Source organism: Camelus dromedarius, chromosome X, assembly GCF_036321535.1.
Source record: "Camelus dromedarius isolate mCamDro1 chromosome X, mCamDro1.pat, whole genome shotgun sequence".
Lineage (NCBI taxonomy): Eukaryota > Metazoa > Chordata > Mammalia > Artiodactyla > Camelidae > Camelus > Camelus dromedarius.
In genome coordinates this window covers 72,179,085-72,200,480 of record NC_087472.1, presented here as the reverse complement: position 1 = coordinate 72,200,480, position 21,396 = coordinate 72,179,085, and the positions used below count along the sequence as shown (strand labels likewise).

Sequence of the window (21,396 nt, the reverse complement as noted above, 5' to 3'; positions counted from 1 at the left end):
CTCATATTTTAATACCTTCTGTTTGGAGTTTTATTTTTCTCTTTAACAGGAAGCATTAATAATAACAGAATAATTAACATATTAATGATTTGCATGTTTCAGGCACTGCTATAAGTGTTACACATGTGTTAAATAATTAAATCATATCAACAGTCTTGTGGGATAAACATTAATAGTTTCATTATTCATGTGAGGAAACTGAGTACAGAAAGTAAAGATAATATACCTAAGAAGACACAGTAAATAGTGGAGCTGGGATACAAATCTATGTATTTTAGCTGTGGATTAGTACTATGCAGTATAAATAAACATGAGCCACTCAAGTAAGTGTGAATATACTAGTAGCCATGATTTAAAAAGTAGAAAAGGAATGGGTAAAATTAATTTTAATAATATGTTATTATTTAAGTATGTCAAAATATAATTTCAACATATTGTACTAGTCACTTTTTAAATGCTCAGTAGAAACGTGGCTTACAGATACTGTGTTGGACAGCTCAGATCTAGAGTTTTAAAAAAAGCCAAATTTGGTATAGGCTTTAAAACCAACTAAATTTGGTATAAAATCATGTTTCTGATATTTAGTAGCTGAGTGGTCCTGAGCACAATTTTGAATATCTCATCTCAGAGCCTAACTTTCTTGATATGTAAATTGTGCATAATAATAGTACCTACTTCTCATGATTATTAAGATTGAATGATTGAGAAGTGTTTAGAACAGTGCCTGGCACATATCAATGATTGTTAACTATCATCATCATCATCATCACTTATTATTCTAACACACTCTATAATATACATTTCTTCCTTTTCTGGCAAATTGTCTAAGACATCTGGCAACAATAAATATTACTTATGGACTCTTAATGGTACTTTGCATCAGTTTTCTCACTGCATCCTTACAACCACACTGCTAGGTAGATATCTCAAGTTTACAACTTATGCAACTGAAACTAAGTGAGACAATAAAAACCCTGCATAGATCACAGAAGTAGAAAATGTGAGCTCTAGAATTTTTGTTCAATTTAAAGGCATAGACTTATTTTTGTGTAAATAGTTTGACAAATTGTTGAAGTAATTATTAAATAACGTTAATACTTCCAGTGAGACAAAAAGTCCTCTATCAGAGTTATCCTTAACTCACATTACAGTTTATTTGAAATATTTAAAATTCCTTTTTTCAAAAGCTAATTTTGAGACACTGAGATATTTAAGATGACAGTGCATAATTTAGTGATTGTATTACCATACATACTCAAATTGTTATTTTAGTTATTTTGATTAAATTGTATGTTTCTGAGCATTTCTGTAATATACACTTACTGTAGAATATTTGCAAATTACAAAAAAAGTTTACACATAATCTTAGTACCGTGAGTGTTTATTCACTGTTAGAACTTGTTTTGTTTACAGGAAGGTAATATGTCATGTACAATGCATATAATGTGAATTTTTCTCACATTAAGTTTAAATTAGAAGTATAACATTGCACCCTTCTTTTTCATTTAAATTAAATAATTTATATCATAATAATTGCCAAAGAGCAGTACAAATTTTAAGAAACACCATTATCATTGACTTACAGTTGTCCATAATAGATATCTATATTAATTTATTTGGTGGCAGTCATGTTGCTTTCACACTATTTCCAGTATAAATAATTGTGCACTGACTATCTTTTTGTATGTATTTTTGTAAGTATGTTGGATTATTGTACTTGTGACACATTTTTAAAGGGAGAATAACTGGCTCAAAGGGTCAGCTTTATAAGGCTCTTGAGAAGTACATTAATTTCAAAATGTCAAGCTATGTCCTTTTAGTAAAGTTGAGCAGATGGCTACTTTCTGTGGTTTATTTGGCTCTATTTCATTTTTTAGGTTTGAGGCGGCTAAGAAGGAGGCTCGTGCTATAGATAAAAAGCTTGCAGAGAATCAGGAAGATGAAGCCACCCTGGAAAAGAAATGGCCCTTCCTTGGGGTTCCTTTAACAGTCAAGGAAGCTTTCCAGCTAAAAGGTATTGTTCCTTGTATTTTCATTCTTTAGATAAATGAGGTGAACTCACAAATAGCATACATTTTCTGAACTTATAAACTGAAAAGGAGATTATTAAAGTGAAATGTTAATGTAACCTTCTTCATCAGTTTTTAAAAAATGTTTTTTATTGAAATAAGGGGAAATATTCTGGAAATTCCGTTGAGAAGAGAGACAATAATGACCATCATCTGTTAGACCTGTAGAGCGTATAAGGAACTATACTCAGTGCCCATTAAACTTCAAAGAAGACTATAAGAATAGTATTGTTACCTCATTTTTCAAAGAAATACATGGAGACTTGTGAACCTAAAGTAGCTTTACTAAAGCCAAGCTGTGACTCTGATAATAGCCTGTTTTCTCTCTATAATGCAATTCATATTTTATACCTTCTGTACCTCCTGGCTAGCCTCAAAAGTAAATTAAAATCCCAGATGCTTGGAAATTAAACAACATACTTCTAAATAACTGTTCAACTGATCAATAAAAAAATTGAAAGGGAACTTTTGAACTGACAGGAAACAAAAGTACAGTAAAACAAAACTTATGTGATGCAGCTAAAGAAGTTCTTAGAGGGAAATTTGTATCTTTGGGTGAGTATAATTGAATGAAAGAAATATTTTAAATTAATAGCCTAAGTTTCCACCTTACCAAACTAAAAAAAGGAGTACAAACTAAACCTAAGACAAATAGGAAGGAATCAATAAAGATTAGAGTGGAAATCAGTGAGGTAGAAAACAACAACACAATAGATAAAATCACTGAAATCAAGTTTGTTTAAAAATATCAATAAAATTGAGAAATTAACCAAAGGAGGAAGAAAATAAAAATTAATAAAATCAAGAAATAAATAGGTGGCATGAGTACAAATTTTAATTGTATTAAAGAGATTATAAATTAATAGGAAAAACTTCATGTAAACAAATTATATAATGCAAGTGAAATGAAAAGATTCCTAGAGAGACACAAAAAAACCCAAAAAATGACTCAAGAGAAAAAGGAAAATATGAATAGACATATGGCAAGTAAAGAGATTGAATTAGTACTTGAAAATCTCCTCACAAAGAAAAGCCCATACTCAGATGACTTTACTAGCAAATTCTATTACATATTTAATGAAGACATAATGCAGAATACTTCAAAAAGTCTTCTAGAAAATGAAAGATGTGGGTACGGAACAAAACATAAATGTGTAGACATATATCCCTCAAGAATGTAGGTGCAAAAATCCTCAACAAAATAATTTAAAAAAAGGAATGTCTAGACGGAATCATATATTGTGACCAAGTGGAATTTATCAAAAGAATGCAAGATTTGTTTAATAACTGAAAATTCTAGAACTAATTGATCAGTTCAGCATAGTCACAAGGTACAAGCACATTAAAGCTGATTTTTAAAAATTAGAGTATAAAAGGAAGTTGAAGGATTATCCTAAACCTGTAACTTTTACTTCTCTATGTGAGAGGGAACATAGCAGAATTAAATAAAAAAGAATTGGAGTCACATGGACTTACAATTTAATTATACCTCTCTCTTTTCTTGGCTGTGTGACATTGAATCCATTTTTTAAAAAATTTGAACTTCTTATGTGAGAGTGACATCATCAAGATGGCAGTGTAGGAATTCTCTACTGTCATCCCTCCATATAACATCAATTTTTGCACTCACTGAGAGATGATGGTACCTTGGAGGGTGTCAGGGTGTCCAGCAGAGAAGTTCCAGTGCAACTTTGGAGCACTTCAGTATTCTGAACTAAGGACGACAAAAGGGAGGTTCTCAACACCCAGCCCAGCTTTGTGGGTTTGAGAGAAGGCATACAGTTTTAAGAACTCCCCCGAAAAGGGAATAATAAGTGTACAGTTGCTACCTTGTAGAAAATGCCTGAGAAAGTCTCAGAATCCCAAGACTGACAAATAAAGTTATCTCTCTCTCTTAAATGCAGTCAGTAAGGACTGGAGGAGGTAATTGCTTCAGAAAATGCAAAAACAGAACCATAAAACTTCAAGGAACATGAAAACTCAAGGAAAAATGACACCATCAAAGGAACACAGTAATTTTTCAGTAAATAGACTCTAAGAAATGGAGATATATCTAAAAAAATACAAATTTTATTTAGAAACCAGAAATAGACTCACAGACAAAAAAAAAAAACTGTGGTTTTATATATATATATATTAGATAAACAACAAGAACCTACTGTATAGCATAAGGAACTTTATTCAGTTTTCTCTAAGGAGCTGTAATGGAAAAGAATCTGAAAAAATCTATATGCATGTATATGTATAACTGAATCACTTCACTGTACACATGAAACTAACATTGTAAACTGATTACAATAAAAAATGAGAATTAAAAAGATTAACAACCAGGTCCTCCTATATAGCACAGTGAAATGTACTTAGTATTACATTCAATTATATTCACTATATTGTAATAACCTATTGTGGAAAAGAATATATAAAAAGATACAGAGGAGGAGGCCAAGATGGTAGAGTAGTAGGATGCTCATAGCTCACTCTCTCCCACAAATACACCAAGATTCACATCCACAGACCCACTCAGCCACCCAGAGCACCTGTGGAACTCTGACAGAACATCGTCCTCCTCAAAAGACAAAGACGCCAAAAATCTGATAGGAGAAAAGGAAAAAAGAAAGAAGAAAAGGCAAAACAGTGTGGGACTGGTCCCATGGGGAGGAAGTGGCAAAGGAGGACTAGTACTTGTTGGCTGGGTCTCCCCCTTTCCAGTGGAGAGGCCAGTGGGACACAGGGGGAGCCTCTGAGGCTTGGATCTATATGGAGCGCCCCTTGACTGACAGAACTAAGTTAAACGTGCAGAGAGGGTCCCTGTGACACCCAGCCCCAGACGCAAGCCAGGAGCTGGGGGCAGGGACAGGCTGCCCGAGCCGGGCAGAGGACGGTGGCGGCTGCACTGATGCAGCCCCAGGGACTGGAGTGTGCTGCGTGCTGTGGTTGAGTGGGTGCACAGGGCAGAACAACATGGGACCTCCATGAAACAACATGGCTGTTGTGCCCTGTGGGGAAGGGTGCCATACCCCCATCTCTGACAACCCGTAGAAGATTTTTGGGTGAAGAGAGGCGGGGCTCAGGCACAGCCACCATACCTCCAGCGCTTAGCACCCAGGCGGGGGCAGGGGTGAAACCTGAATCTGCACCTAAGGGCTTAACAACCTCAAAGGCCAGACAGACACTTGTCTACAGCCCGAGGTACATAGGATCCTTCCTTCCTGGTCCCTCAGAGAACTCGCACTGCCAAGACAAACAAGGAGCTGAGTTTTGGCCCAGAGCAGAGGCTGGGCTGTTCCGCAGTCTTCCCCAAGCCCGCCTATGGAGCGCCGATGGGAGGATGAGCTGGCAGCAGCACAAAGCTGTGGAGCGATGGGCACCAGGAAATGGGTGGCCCTCTGCCTTTCTGCCAGGAACGCTGCACCTGACCGCAGTGCTGGGAGGGGGCACGATCTGCCCTCCTACCTGGCCAGTCTGCAACATCTGACTGCAGCATTGGGAGGGGCAGTGACTCGCCCGCACACAGCGAATGAGAGCTGCACCTGAACCAGTGTTGGAAGGGGGTGCGATCTGCTTGTTGAACAGGCACTGGGAGCAGCACAGATGAGGGCGCCAATGGAGGGCCTCTGGAAACAGCAAGCTGAGTTCATGAAACAGGGTGAAGACAGAAAGACTTCTCATTAAGAGCACACAGTCTCAGGAGAACACCACCCTCTTTTTTTTAAATCTGTTTTTACATATTCTATTTTCTATTACCTTTTTAATTTTTAAACAATTATATATGCTCCCAGTTTTCATCACTTTAAATTTTTTAAAATATATTTATTATTAATATTAAAAAATATCCACATCACTTCATTTTTATTTCTCTTGGTTTTGATCTCCTGTTATTGATTACACACAGGTTTTAAATATATTATTTTCCCTCTTTTCTCCTTTTTTAAAGGTTTTTAAAAGACATCTAACCTGATTTCTATTCTGCTTCAACTTGCTCTTCTATTATTCATTATACACTGTTTTCAAACCCTTTTTCCTCCCTTCTTTTAAATTCTCAATTTTATCTTTTTCTATCTGTTCTATTTTGTATTACCTTTTCAATTTCTACTTTCTAAACAATTGTATATGCCTCTAGTTTTAATTCCTTTAAAATTTTTCTTTTAAAGTTGTTATATAATTATTAATTTAAAAATCCACCTGATTTCATTTTCATTTCTTTTGGTTTTGATCTCCTGTTATTGATTACACAGAAATTTCAAATATTGATTTTTGATCTTTTTTTCTTTTTTTAATGGTTTTTAAAATGACGTCTCAACTTGATTACTAGTCTGATTCAAATTGTTCTTCTATAATTGATTATACACTGTTTTCAAAACTTCTTTCCTCCCTTTTTAAAAATTCTCTCATTTTATCTTTTTTATCTGTTCTATTTTCTATTACTTTTTAAGTTTCTACTTTCTAAACAATTGTATATGCTTCTAGTTTTAATTCCTTCTAAATTTTTCTTTTAAAGTAGTTATATTATTATTAATTTAAAAATTCCCCTGATTTCATTTTCATTTCTTTTGATTTTGATCTCCTGTTATTGATTATACAGCAGTTTCAGATATTGTTTATTGATCTTTTTTTCCTTTTTTAAAAGGGTTTTTGAAAAGACATCTCAAGTCGATTGCTAGTCTGATTCAAATTGCTCTTCTATAACTGATTATAAACTGTTTTCAAACATTTTTTCTTCCTTCTTTGAAAATTCTCTTTCTCTCTCTCTTTTCTTTTAAGTTTTATTTCTACATAGGCATTAGACAGATAAATAAATAAACTCCTTAAGGACCAAAATAAATAACTGATATTCCATAAGCTACAGTGCCAGAGAGACATGAGCAAGATGAAGAAGCAGAGAAACCATTCCCAATTAAAAGAACAAGAGAAATCCCCTGAAAGAATGATCAATGAAATAGACATTGAAAGCCTACTACGTCAAGATTTCAAAAAAGTGATCAAAGTACTGAAGGAACTAAAAGAGATTGTGTTTAGATATATAAAATACGTCAAAAATGAAATTGAAGCTATAAAGAAGAGCCAGGTAGAACTGGTAAACTCATTGGCGCAGATGAGGAATGATCTAACAGCTGTGCAAAGCAGACTAAATAGTAGAGGAACAAATAAGTGACCTAGATTATGGGACAACAAAAAACACCCAATCAGAACACCTGTGAGATAAACAAATACAAACAAATGAAAACAACATAAGGGACTAATGGGATAATATAAAGCGTGCCAATATTCGCATAATAGGGGTCTCAGAAGGGGAAGAAAGATCAAAGGGGATTGAAAAGGTATTTGAAGAAATCATGACTGAAAACTTCCCAAACTTAAAGAAGGAATCAGATATCAAAGTACAGGAAGCTCAGAGGGTCTCAAACAGGAAGAACCCAAACAGACCCACACCAAGATGTATCATAATGAAGATGGCCAGAGTCAAGGATAAAGAAATGATCCTAAAGGCAGTAACAGAAAAGAAAAGAGTTGCTACAAGGGAAACCCATTAGTCTCTCAGCTGATTTCTCTACAAAAACACTACAGGCCAGAAGGGAGTGGTAAGATATATTCAAAACCCTGAATGAAGAAAAGATGCACCCTAGGATAATTTATCCAGCAAGGCTATCCTTTATGATAGGAGAGATTGAGAATTTCACAGACAAGCAAAAACTACAAGAGTTTAGCAACACTAGACCCATTCTAAACGAAATATTGAAAGTTCTACTCTAAATAGAAAAGCAGCAGGATGCTACAGAAATGAGAAACTCACAAATGGAAAAGTGACAACTCATGATAAACAAATAAAGTAATCACAAAATTGTAGAAGAAGACATCTGAATAATTAAGAGTGGGAGAGAGAAGCAAAAAATATGGAGTATTTTTTGTGTTTTTTAAAAAAATCCTTTGTTCATAGTAGGATGAGATTCAGATTATGTTAATATCAGTTTAATAAGTACAGTTATAGTAATGGGTATTTGACTTACAAAAAAGGGTCATCACAAACCAATAACTTACAAGGGAGTCACAAAAACTAAATAAAATTCTGATGATACAAAGTAAAATTTCCAAACCACAAAAGGAAGAAGAAAGGAACAAAGAGGAAATACCAAATCAACTGCAAGAAAAGGTTCAAAATGGTAATAAACACACATCTATTATTAATCACTGTAAATGTTATTGGACTAAATGCTCCAGTTAAAAGACATAGAGTGGCAGACTGGATAATAAAGCAAGAACTTTCAATATGCTGCATACAAGAGACCCACATTAGGGAGAAGGACACTTATAGGTTGAGAGTGAAAGGATGGAAAAGTATATTCCATGCAAATGGAAAAGCCAGAAGAGCAGGTGTAGCAGTTCAGATTTCAGACAAAATAGACATTAAAACAAAGTCCATAAAGAAAGATAAAGAAGGACATTTTATAATGATTAAAGGAGCAATACAAGATGAGAATATTACACTTGTTAATAAATATGCACCCAATATAGGAGCACCTAAGTACATAAAACAATTATTAACAGAGACAAAAGGAGATATTGATGGGAATACAATCATAGTTGGAGATTTTAACACTGCATTAACATCACTAGACTGATCTTCCAGATAGAAAATAAATAAGGCACTAGAGAAATTAAATAATAGAATAGAAAAATTAGATTTGGTGGGTATTTTCAGAGCATTACACCTCCGAAAAATAGGATATACATTCTTTTCAAGTGCACATGGAACATTTTCTAGGATTGACCATGGACTTGGGCACAAAAGAAATCTCAACAATTTTAAGGAGATAGAAATTATCTCAAGTACCTTTACTGTACACAATGCCATGAAACTAGAAATCAAATACAGAGAAACAAAGGAGAAAAAAGGAAAGCATTGAGACTAAACAACACGCTATTAAAAAACCAAAGGGTCAATGAAGATATCAAATTTGAAATAAAAAAAAATACCTTGAGACAAATGAAAATGAAAACAAAATGACAAAAATTAATGGGGCACAGCAAAGGTAGGGCTAAGAGGGAAGTTCATAGAGATACACGCCTTCCTTAAAAAAGAACAATCTCAAATAAAAAAATCTAACCCATAACCTAAAAGAATTAGAAAAAGAAGAGCAAAAAAACCCAAAAAGCAGCAGAAGGAAGGAAATAGTAAAGATCAGGGAGGACGTATATAAAATAGAGTTTAAAAACATAGGAAAAATCAATCAAACCAAAAGCTGTTTTTTTAAACTTTTTAATAGATTTATAATCATTTTAAAATATTGTATCTAATTCCCATGTACAGCACAATTTTTCAGTTATACACGAACATATATATATTCATTGTCACATTTTTTTCTCCTTGAGCTACCATTTTTTGAAAAATTAAATAAAATCAACAAACCTCTGGCTAAAGTCATAAAAAAGAAATAAGAGAGAGCACAAATAAGCAAAATAAGAAAGGAAAATGTAGAAGTTACAATAAATAAAATAGAAATATAGACTATCATATGAGAATATTATGAAAAACTATATGGAACCAAGTGAATAATCTAGAGGATACAGACAAATTTATGGAAACATACTATCCACCAAGACACAACCAAGAAGAAACTGACCACTTGAACAATCTGATCACTAGAAATGAAATAGATTTAGCAATAACAAACCTCCCTACAAATAAAAGTACGGGACCAGGCGGGTTCACTGCGGAATTCTACCAAATATACAAAGAAGAACTCATGCCAGTCCTTCTCAAACCCTTCCAGAAGATTGAAAAGGAGGGAATACTTCAAAAATCATTCTATGAAGCCACCATCACACTGATACCAACATGAGGAAAATACACCACCAAAAAGAATTATAGGCCAATATCACTGACGAACATAGTGCCAAAATCCTCACCAAAACATTAGCAAAAGGAATCCAACAGCACATAAAAAAGATTATACATCATGACCAAGTGGGGTTCATCCCAGGGACACAAGGGTGGTTCAAAATACACAAATCACTCAATGTAATACATCACATCAACAAGAGAAAGGACAAAAACAACATGATGATCTCAAGAGGTGCAGAAGAAGCATCTGACAAAATTCAACACCTATTTATGATAAAAACTTTCACCAAAGTTGGTATAGAGGGAACATATCTCAACATCATAAAAGCTATATATGACAAACCTACTGCCAGCATAGTACTCAATGGTGAAAAACTCAAAAGCTTCCCACTAAAATCTGGGACAAGAAAAGGATGCCCACTATCACAACTCCTATTCAACATAGTCTTGGAAATCGTAGCCACAGCAATCAGGGAAGAGAGAGAAATAAAAGAGACACAAATTTGGAAAGAAGTGGTAGAAGTGTCACTATATGCTGATGATATGTTACTATATATAGAAAACCCTAAAAGATCCACACAAAAACTAACAGAGATGATTGAAGAATTCAGCAAGGTAGCAGGTTACAAGATCAATGTTCCAAATTGAGTTGCATTTCTTTGCACTAAAAATGAATCAACTGAAAAAGAAAATAAAGAAATAATCCTCTTTAAAATAGCACACAAATAAAATACCTAGGAATAAATCTAACCAGGGAGGTGAAAGAATTATACACAGAAAACTATAAACCGCTGGTGAAGGAAATTATAGAAGACTTTAAAAAATGGAAAGAAATCCCATGCTCTTGGATTGGAAGAATCAATATTGTTAAAATGGTCACACTACCCAAGGCAATCTACAGATTTAATTCAATCCCTATTGAATTACCCAGGACATATTTCACAGACCTAGAGCAAATAATAATAAAATTTATATGGAACCATTAGAGCCCTAGAATTGCCAAAGTATTACTTAAGAAAAAGAAAGAGACTTGAGGAATAACTCTCCCAGACTTCAGACAATACTATAGATCTACAGTCATCAAGACAACATGGTATTCTCTATTCTGTTCCATTGGTCTATATGTCTGTTTTGGTACCAATACCATGCTGTCTTGATGACTGTAGCTCTATAGTATTGTCTGAAGTCTGGGAGAGTTATTCTTCCAGCCTCTTTCTTTCTCTTCAGTAATGCTTTGGCAATTCTAGGTCTTTGATGGTTCCATATAAATTTTATTATGATTTGTTCTAGTTCTGTGAAATATGTCCTGGGTAATTGGATAGGGATTGCATTAAATCTGTAGATTGCCTTGGGCAGTGTGACCACTTTAACAATATTGATTCTTCCAATCCAAGAGCATAGAATATATTTCCATTTTTTAAAGTCTTCTTTAATTTCCTTCATGAATGGTTTATAGTTTTCTGTGTATAATTCTTTCGCCTCCTTGGTTAGATTTATTCCCAGATATTTTATTACTTTCGGTGCTATTTTAAAGGGGATTGTTTCTTTACTTTCTTCTTCTGTTGATTTATCATTAGTGTAAAGAAATGCAACTGATTTTTGAACGTTAATTCTGTAACCTGCAACCTTGCTGAATTCTTCAATCAGCTCTAGTAGCTTTTGTGTGGACCTTTTAGGGTTTTCTATATATAGTAACATGTCATCAGCATATAATGACACTTTTACCTCTTCTTTTCCAATTTGGATCCCTTTTATTTCTTTCTCTTGCCTGACTGCTGTGGCTAGGACTTCCACGACTATGTTGAATAGGAGTGGTGATAGTGGGCATCCTTTTCTTGTCCCAGATTTTAGTGGGAAGCTTAGAAATGAACCCACAAAGTTTTGGGCAACTCATCTTCGACAAAGGAGGCAAGAATATACAATGGAATAAAGACAGTCTCTCCAGCAAATAGTGTTTGGAAAACTGGACAGCAGCATGTAAAACAATGAAGCTAGAACACTTCCTTACACCATATACAAAAATCAACTCAAAATGGATTAAAGACTTAAACATAAGACAAGATACAATAAACCTCCTAGAGGAAAACATAGGCAAAACATTATCTGACATACATCTCAAAAATTTTCTCCTAGAAGAAATAAAAGCAAGAATAAACAAATGGGACCTAATGAAACTTACAAGCTTCTGCACAGCAAAGGAAACCAGAAGTAAAACAAGATGAAAACCTACGGAATGGGAGAAAGTTTTTGCAAGTGAAACTGACAAAGGCTTGATCTCCAGAATATATAAGCAGCTCATACAACTCAATAAAAAAAAATAAACAACCCAATCCAAAAATGGGCAGAAGACCTAAACAAGCAATTCTCCAAGGAAGACATACAAATGATCAAAAAGCACATGAAAAAATGCTCAATATCACTAATTATCAAAGAAATGCAAATCAAAACTTCAATGAGGTATCACCTCACACCCGTCAGAATGGCTGTCATTCAAAAATCCACAAATGACAAATGCTGCTGAGGCTGTGGAGAAAGGGGAACCCTCCTACACTGCTGGTGGGAATGCAGTTTGGTGCAGCCACTATGGAAAACAGTGTGGAGATTCCTCAAAAGACTAGGAATAGACTTACCATATGACCCAGGAATCCCACTCCTGGGCTTGTATCCAGAAGGAAATCTACTTCAGGATGACACCTGCACCCCAATGTTCATAGCAGCACTATTTACAATAGCCAAAACATGGAAACAGCCTAAATGTCCATCAACAGGTGACTGGATAAAGAAGAGGTGGTATATTTATACAATGGAATACTACTCAGCCATAAAAACCGAGAACATAATGCCATTTGCAGCAACATGGATGCTCCTGGAAAATGTCATTCTAAGTGAAGTAAGCCAGAAAGAGAAAGAAAATACCATATGAGATCGCTCATATGTGGAATCTCGAAAACTAAAACAAAAACAAACAAAAACAAAGTGTAAATACAGGACAGAAATAGACTCACAGACAGAGAATACAGACTTGTGGTTACCGGGGGGTGGAGAGTGGGAAGGGATATCCTGGGATTTCAAAACTGTAGAATAGATAAACAAGATTACACTGCATAGCACAGGGAAGTATACACAAAATGTTATGATAACTCGCAGAGAAAAAAATGTGACAATGAGTGTGTATATGTCCATGAATGACTGAAAAATTGTGCTGAACACTGGAATTTGACACATTGTAAAATGATTATAAATCAATAAAAAATGTTAAAAAACAAGACAGCATGGTATTGGTACAAAAACAGAGATATAGATCAATGGAACACAATAGAGAGCCCAGAAATAAATCCACAAATTTTGGTCAACTCATCTTCGACAAAGGAGGCAAGAACATACAATGGAATAAAAACAGTCTCAAGGCATTTTTTAATTTCAGGTTTGATATCCTCATTGACCCACTGTTTTTTCAAAAACATATTGTTTAATCTCCATGCTTTCCTTTTTTTCTCCTTTGTTTCTCTCTTGTTGATTTTTAGTTTTATGGAATTGTGGTCAGTAAAGATGCTTGATATAATTTCTATCTTCTTAAGATTGTTGAGGTTTCTTTTGTGCCCAAGTCCATGATCAATCCTGAAAAATGTTCCATGTGCATTTGAAAATAATGTATATCCTATTATTTGGGGGTTTAATGCTCTGAAAATATCCAGCAAATCTATTTTTCTATTGTATTATTTAATTTCTCTATTGCCTTATTTTTTTCTGTCTAGAAGGTCTGTCTAGTGAGGTTAATGCGGTGTTAAAATCTCCAACTATGATTGTATCCACATAAATATCCCCCTTTGTCTCTGTTAGTAATTGTTCTATGTACTTAGGTGCTCCTATATTGGGTGCATATTTATTAACTTGTGTAATGTCCTCATCTTGTATCACTCCTTTAATCATTATAAAGTGTCCTTCTTTATCTTTCTTTATGGACTTTGTTCTAAAGTCTATTTTGTCTGAAATCAGTACTGCAACATCTGCTTTGTTAACTTTTCCATTTACATGGAATATCTTTTTCCATCCTTTCACTCTCAATCTATATATGTCCTTCTCCCTAAAGTGAGTCTCTTGTATGCAGGATATTGAAAGTTGTTGCTTTATTATCCAGTGTACCACTCTATGCCTTTTGACTGGAGCATTTAGTCCATCAACATTTACAGTAATTAATGATAGATGTGTGTTTATTGCCATTTTGAACTTATCTTTGCAGTTGAATTGGTATATCCTCTTTGTTCCTTTCTTCTTACTTTTGTGGTTTGGTAATTTTCCTTAATATTATCATAGATTTTATTGAATTTTTGTGACTCCCTTGTAAGTTTTTGGCTTGTGGTTACCCTTTTTTGTAAATGTATTAGCCCGTTACAATAACTGTTTTTATTAAACTGATAATAAGAAGATCTCAAACCCATCCTACTGATAAAAAAATTTATAAAAGAAAGAAAAATATTCCATATTTCCCTGCCTACCTCTCCCAATTTCAGTGATTTGTATATCTTCTTTTATAATTTCGTGTTTATTTTGTTTGTAATTCATGAGTTATCACCTTTCCAGTTGTGAGTTTCTCATTTCTGTAGCATTCTGCTCCTTTTCTATTTAGAATCGACCTTTCAATATTTCTTTTAGCATGGGTTTAGTGTTGCCAAACTCCTGCAGCTTTTTCTTGTTTGTGAAATTCTTTATCTCTCCTTCTACGCTAAATGGTAGCCTTGCTGGATAAAGTATCCTAGGCTGCATCTTTCCTTCATTCAGGACTTTGAATATGTCTTGCCACTCCCTTCTGGCCTGTAGTGTTTGTGTAGAGAAATCAGCTGAGGGCCTTATGGATGTTCCCTTATAATTTACCCTTTGCTTTTTCTTGCGGCCTTTAGAATCATTTCTTTATCCTTGACTCTGTCCATCTTGATTATGATATGTCTTTGTTTGGGTCTATTTGGGTTCTTCCTGTTTGGGACCCTCTGAGCTTCCTGTACTTGGATATCTGATTCCTTCTTTAAGTTTGGAAGGTTTTCAGTCATGATTTCTTCAAAGACCTTTTCAATCCCCTTTGATCTTTTATCCCCTTCTGGGACCTCTATTATGTGAATATTGGGATGTTTTATATTATCCCATAGGTCCCTTATGTTGCTTTCATTTGTTTTTATTTGTTTATCTTGCAGTTGTTCTGATTGGGTGCTTTCTACTGTCCTGTCTGCTAGGTCACTAATTCATTCCTCTGCATTATCTAGTTGGCTTTGCCCAGCTATTAGCTCATTCCTCATCTCAGCCAATGTGTTTGCCCATTCTACTTGGCTCTTCTTTATAGCTTCATTTTCATTTTTGACATATTTTATATCTTTAAACACTATCTCTTTTGATTGCTTCAGCACTTTGATCACTCCTTGTTTGAAGTTTTGATCTAGTAGGCTATCGATATCTATCTGATTGATCTTTCTTTCAGGGGATTTCTCTTGTTCTTTTAATTGAGAATGGTTTCTCTGCTTCTTCATCTTGCTCATACCTGTCTGGCACTGTGGTTTATGGAGTATCAGTTGTCTATTGTGGTCCTTAGGGAGTTTATCTATCTAATCCCTATGTAAAAATAAGAATTAGGAAAAAGAGAAAAAATAAGAGAGAGAGAGAAAGTATTTTAAAAGAAAGGGAAAAAAAAGGTTTGAAATCAGCGTATAATGAATAATAGAAGAACAAGTCGAAGCAGAATATCAAGTTGAGATGTCCTTTTAAAAAAGGGGAAAAGATGAAAAGATGTATTTGAAACCTGTGTCTATTCAATAACAGGACATCAAAACCCAAGAGAAATAAAAATGAATTAAGAAGTAAAAATTAAGAGTGTAACAGGAAGTAGAACAGGTAAAAACAGTGTTAAAAAAAAAAAAAGGGAGTGGGTTGGTGTTCTCCTGGACTGTGTGTGCTTTTAATGTGAATTCTTACTGTCTTGGTCCTGTTTTGGAAGCTCAGCTTGCTCTTTCCAGTGGTCCTCCGTTGGCGCCCTCTTCTGTGTTGCTCCCAGTACCTGTTGGCAAGCTGATTGCTCCTCCTCCCAACACTGGGTCAGGTGCAGCTCTCCTTTGCTGTGGACGGGCGGGTCACTGCCCCTCCCAATGCTGCAGTCAGATGTTGCAGCCTGGCCAGGTAGGAGGGCGGGTCACTCCCCCTCCCAGCAGCGCGGTCAGGGGCTGTGTTCCTGCCCGCAAGGCGGGGTGCTGCCTGCCCTCTCCCTGTGCTGTTCTGTGCTGTTGATTGCTCCGCCTCGGGTCAGCGCTCCGCAGGTGGGCTCAGGGAAGACCGAGGAACAGCTTTATCCCTGCTCCGGGCCAAAACCCAGCTCCTTATTTGTCTTCACGGAGCAAGTTCTCTGAGGGACCAAGATGGAAGTATCCTATCTGTCTTGGGCTGTAGACAAGTCTCCATCTGGCCTTTGAGGCTGCTATGCCCTTAGGTGCGGATGCATGTTTCACCCCCACCTGGATGCTAAGTGCTGGAGAATATGGCAGCTGTGCCTGAGCCCCACCTCTCTTCCCCTGAAAACTTTCTGCAGGTTCTCAGAGATGGGGTATACACCCTTCCCCCCAGGGCACATCAACTGTGTTGTTTCATGGAGGGCCCAGGTTGTTCTGCCCTGTACACCACAGCCACGGTGCACAGCCCCTTGCAGTCCCCCGGGACTGCCTCAGTGCAGCCACCCCTGTCCTCCGTCCAGCTCGGGCAGCCTGGCCCTGCCCCAGCTGCCAGCCCGCATCTCAAGCTGAGTGTCAGGGGGACCCTCTGTGCCCTTTTAACTTAGTTATGTCAGTCAAGGTATTCTCTGTACATATCCGAGCCTCGGAGGCTCCCCCTCCATCCCGCTGGCCTCTCAGTTGGAGAGAGGAGACCCAGTGAATGATCGCCAGTCCTCCTTTGCCACTCCTTCCCCACGGGACCCGTCCAGCTCTGCTTTGCCTTTTGTTCTTTCTTTTTTCCTTTTCTCCTACTCGATTTTTGGTATCTCTATCTTTTGAAGAGGGCGATGTTCTCAGCAAGATGGAAAAAAAAAAAAAAGCTTATCTCTAACAAGGAAACTTCCTTGAGGTTATCAACAGATTTTTCAGCAGAAACTTTACAGGTCATGAATGAGTGGGATGGTAAATGCAAACTGATGAAACAAAAACCTGCCAATTTCTTGCCAACTACTTTATCTTGAAAAGCTCTCCTTCAGAAATGAAGAGATAAAAAACTTTCACAGACAAACAAAAACTGAGGAATGACTATTAAACCTGTCTGAAAAGAAATGTTAAGGAGAGTTCTTAAAGCTTAAATGAAAGGATGATGATTGGTAACATGAAAACTTATGAAAATATAAAACTCACTGGTAAAGGTAAGTATAATTAAATTCAGAATTCTCTAATACTGTAGTGTGGTGTTTAAATCAGTTAACTCTAGTATAAATATTAAAAGACAATCATTTTAAATATAATTATAGTTCCAATAATTTGTTATTGATACACAATATAAAAAGATACAAATTGTGACATCAGTAATTCTTTGAATTATCCTTTGAGCTGGTTGTAACATCTTATTGGTTTCTTTATTGACTTGTGCATTAATTAAACTCTGGCACATTAAAAAATGTGACATTAAAAATTAAAATGTATCTGACATACATTTAAAAAAATTTCTCCTAGAAGAAATAAAAGCAAGAATAAACAAATGGGACCTAATGAAACTTACAAGCTTCTGCACAACAAAGGAAACCAGAAATAAAACAAGAAGAAAACCTACGGAATGGGATAAAATTTTTGCAAGTGAAACCGACAAAGGCTTGATCTCCAGAATATATAAGCAGCTCATACGACTCAAAGAAAAAAATAAACAACCCAATCCAAAAATGGGCAGAAGACCTAAACAAACAATTCTCCAAGGAAGACATACAAATGATCAAAAAGCACATGAAAAAATGCTCAATATCACTAATTATCAAAGAAATGCAAATCAAAACTTCAATGAGGTATCACCTCACACCAGTCAGAATGGCCGTTATTCAAAAATCCACAAATGACAAATGCTGGAGAGGCTGTGGAGAAAGGGGAACCCTCCTACACTGCTGGTGGGAATGCAGTTTGGTGCAGCCACTATGGAAAACAGTGTGGAGATTCCTCAAAAGACTAGGAATAGACTTACCATATGACCCAGGAATCCCACTCCTGGGCTTGTATCCAGAAGGAAATCTACTTCAGGATGACACCTGCACCCCAATGTTCATAGCAGCACTATTTACAATAGCCAAAACATGGAAACAGCCTAAATGTCCATCAACAGGTGACTGGAAAAAGAAGAGGTGGTATATTTATACAATGGAATACTACTCAGCCATAAAAACCGACAACATAATGCCATTTGCAGCAACATGGATGCTCCTGGAGAATGTCATTCTAAGTGAAGTAAGCCAGAAAGAGAAAGAAAAATACCATATGAGATCACTCATATGTGGAATCTAAAAAACTAAAACTAAAACAAACAAACAAACAAAAACAAAGCATAAATACAGGACAGAAATAGACTCACAGACAGAGAATACAGACTTGTGGTTACCAGAGGGGTGGAGGGTGGGAAGGGATATACTGGGATTTCAAAATTGTAGAATAGACTACACTGTATAGCACAGGGAAATATACACAAAATGTTATGATAACTCGCAGAGAAAAAAATGTGACAATGTGTATATGTCCATGAATAACTGAAAAATTGTGCTGAACACTGGAATTTGACACAACATTGTAAAATGATTATAAATCAATAAAAAATGTTAAAAAAATTAAAATGTTTGGAAGCATTAAAGGGGTAGAGTTTTTGCATGCCACTGAACATAAATTGGTATCAGGTTAAAATAGACTTTTAATATGTTTTATGTAAGCCTTATGGTGATCGAAAAGCAAAGGCCAATAGTAGATGTATAAAATAGAAAGAAATCTAAACATATCACTATGGGAGATGATCATATCACAAAGGAAGAGAGAAGAGATATAACAAGGAAGTACAAAAAAAGCTAGAAAACAATCGACAAGATCGCAGTAGTTGAGTTTTTACCTATCAATAATTACTTTAAATGTAAATAGATTAAATTCTTCAATCAAAATCAGAGTGTAATTCATGTAGAGAAATATTTAATAACAGATGTAAAAAAGGATGTCTGTAAAAATCCTACTTGCTTGTTATGTTACAGAGTTATTTCAGGGAATGGATGTGATGGGCATTCTGTAGTGCATATAAGGAAGTGTTTAAGAATACAGGTAAAACAGATGTTTGCTGGAGTGCTACTTGCTATGTTGACAAAGTGTTATATTAGTGAATAGATGTGAGGACCATCCTGTAATGCATATAGAGTGATGGAAAAAAAGAGTGGCTGAATGAATAAAAATACAAAATCCAACCATATGTTGCCTACAAGAGACTCACTTCAGCCTTAAGGAAGCACAAAGTTTGTAAGTCAAGGGATGGAAAAGATATTCTATGTAAACAAACAACAAAAAGCAAGATTATTTATAACAGACAAAAATACTTTATTTCAAAAAGTGTAACAAATGATAAAGGTAATTTTATAATGATAAAGAGTTCATTTCATTAAAGGGATATAATAATTATAAAAAAATGCCTTAACATATTACTTAAATCCATGAATCAAATGTTAACCAATCTGAAAGACAAAATAGTCACAAAGCAATAGTAGTAGAGGCTTCAAAACCAATTTCTCAAATGGGTAGGTCACCCAGTCAGAAAATTAATAATGGACTTTGAATTATTATTGCTAGAGCAAGAGGACCTGACAGACATGTACAGAACACTTAAACCCATAATAGCAGAGTGCACATTTCTTCTCAACTTCACAAGGAACATTCTCCAGGACAGATAAATTGATATGTCACAAAAAAAGACTCAGCAAACTTTAGGATATTAAAATAATATCAAGTATCTTTCCCAACAACAGTGGAATGCAACAGTAAACCAATAATTTGAAGAAAGCTGGAAAAATAGCAAATATGTGGATTTTAAACAATACACTCCTAAACAACTAGTGGGTCAATGAAAAAATCAAAAGGAAAACAAAACAAACAAATGAAAATGGAAATGCTGCATACCAAAACTTACAGGAAATATAAAGAGTCATTGCTTAGAGACAAGTTTGACAATAAATGCCTACTAAGAGAAAAAAAAAAGGGAGATATCAAGTAAACAACCTAACTTTAAGTCTCATGGAATTAGAAAAAGAACAACAAACTAAGCCCAAGGTTAGCAGAAGGAATAGTGTAACAAAAATCAGAGCAGCGATAAATGAAATAGAGACATAATAGATAAGATTAATGATAGCAAGAGCCATTTTAAAAAAATCTCAAAATATTTTCTAGGTTTTATTTAAAGTTAAAAAATCTCATCTAGGCTAAAAGAAGAGAGAAAAATAAATAAATAAATCCAGAAATGAAAGAGAGGACATTTTTAGTTGATAACACAGAAATGTAAATGATTATAAGAGACTGGTATGAACAATTATGCCAACAAATTATATAACCTAGAAGAAAATTGGGTAAAATCCTAGAAATATACAATTCTTTTTTTAAAAAACTTTTTTTATTGATTTATAATCATTTTACAATGTTGTGTCAAATTCCAGTGCAGAGCACAATTTTTCAGTTATACATGAACATATATATATTCATTGTCACATTCTTTCTCTGTGAGCTACCATAAGATCTTGTATATATTCCCCTGTGCTATACAGTAGAAACATACAGTAGAAACATACAGTAGAAACATACAATTCTGAATTATGAAGAAATAGAAAATGTGAATGGACTTAGAACTAGTAGGAAAATTCAATCAGTAATCATAAAATGTCCTAATACAGAAGAATTGAGGGCCAGATCACTTCCCTGGTTATTACTATCAAATATTTAAAGAAAAACAACACCAATCTTTCTCAAATTCTTTCAAAGAATCAAAAGGGAGTGGGCACTAAAAACATATTTTATGAAGAGAACATTAACCTGGTACCAAAATCAGACAAGGAAAACACAGGAAAGCCAATATCCCTGATGATTCTAGATGCAAAAATCCTCAACAAACTACTATCAAGCACAAATCAACAGTACTTTAAGTGGATCATTCACTATGATCAAAAGATATTTATCCCTGGGATACAAGGATGGCTCAAAGCAAGGAAATCAATAAACAACATATACACCACATTAAAAGTATGCAATATAACAAATCATATTTTCTTCTGAATAGATACAGAAAAAATGATAAAAGGTCATATCTTTTTATGATAAAAGACTTTCAAGAAATTAAATGTTAAAGAAAATTTCCTCAACATGCTAAAGGCCATATATCATAAGACCATAGCCCATATTATATTCAATGGATTAAATTTAATAGCTTTTCTCTAAGATCAACACCAAGAAAAAGAAGCAACCTCAAGTTTTCTATCAG

The 21,396-nt window shown here is 35.0% G+C and overlaps 1 protein-coding gene across 2 annotated transcripts in view; it reads left to right on the top strand.

Moving 5' to 3' along the window:
• The window catches only part of FAAH2 (fatty acid amide hydrolase 2), a 200,087-nt gene that overhangs the window by 31,339 nt on the left and 147,352 nt on the right, over positions 1-21,396 (top strand). For both annotated transcript variants that reach the window (XM_031445025.2, XM_031445026.2), the window contains exon 3: positions 1,878-2,014. In XM_031445025.2, coding sequence (XP_031300885.1) covers positions 1,878-2,014 — 137 coding nt within the window. The remainder of the gene's footprint in view (positions 1-1,877; positions 2,015-21,396) is intronic.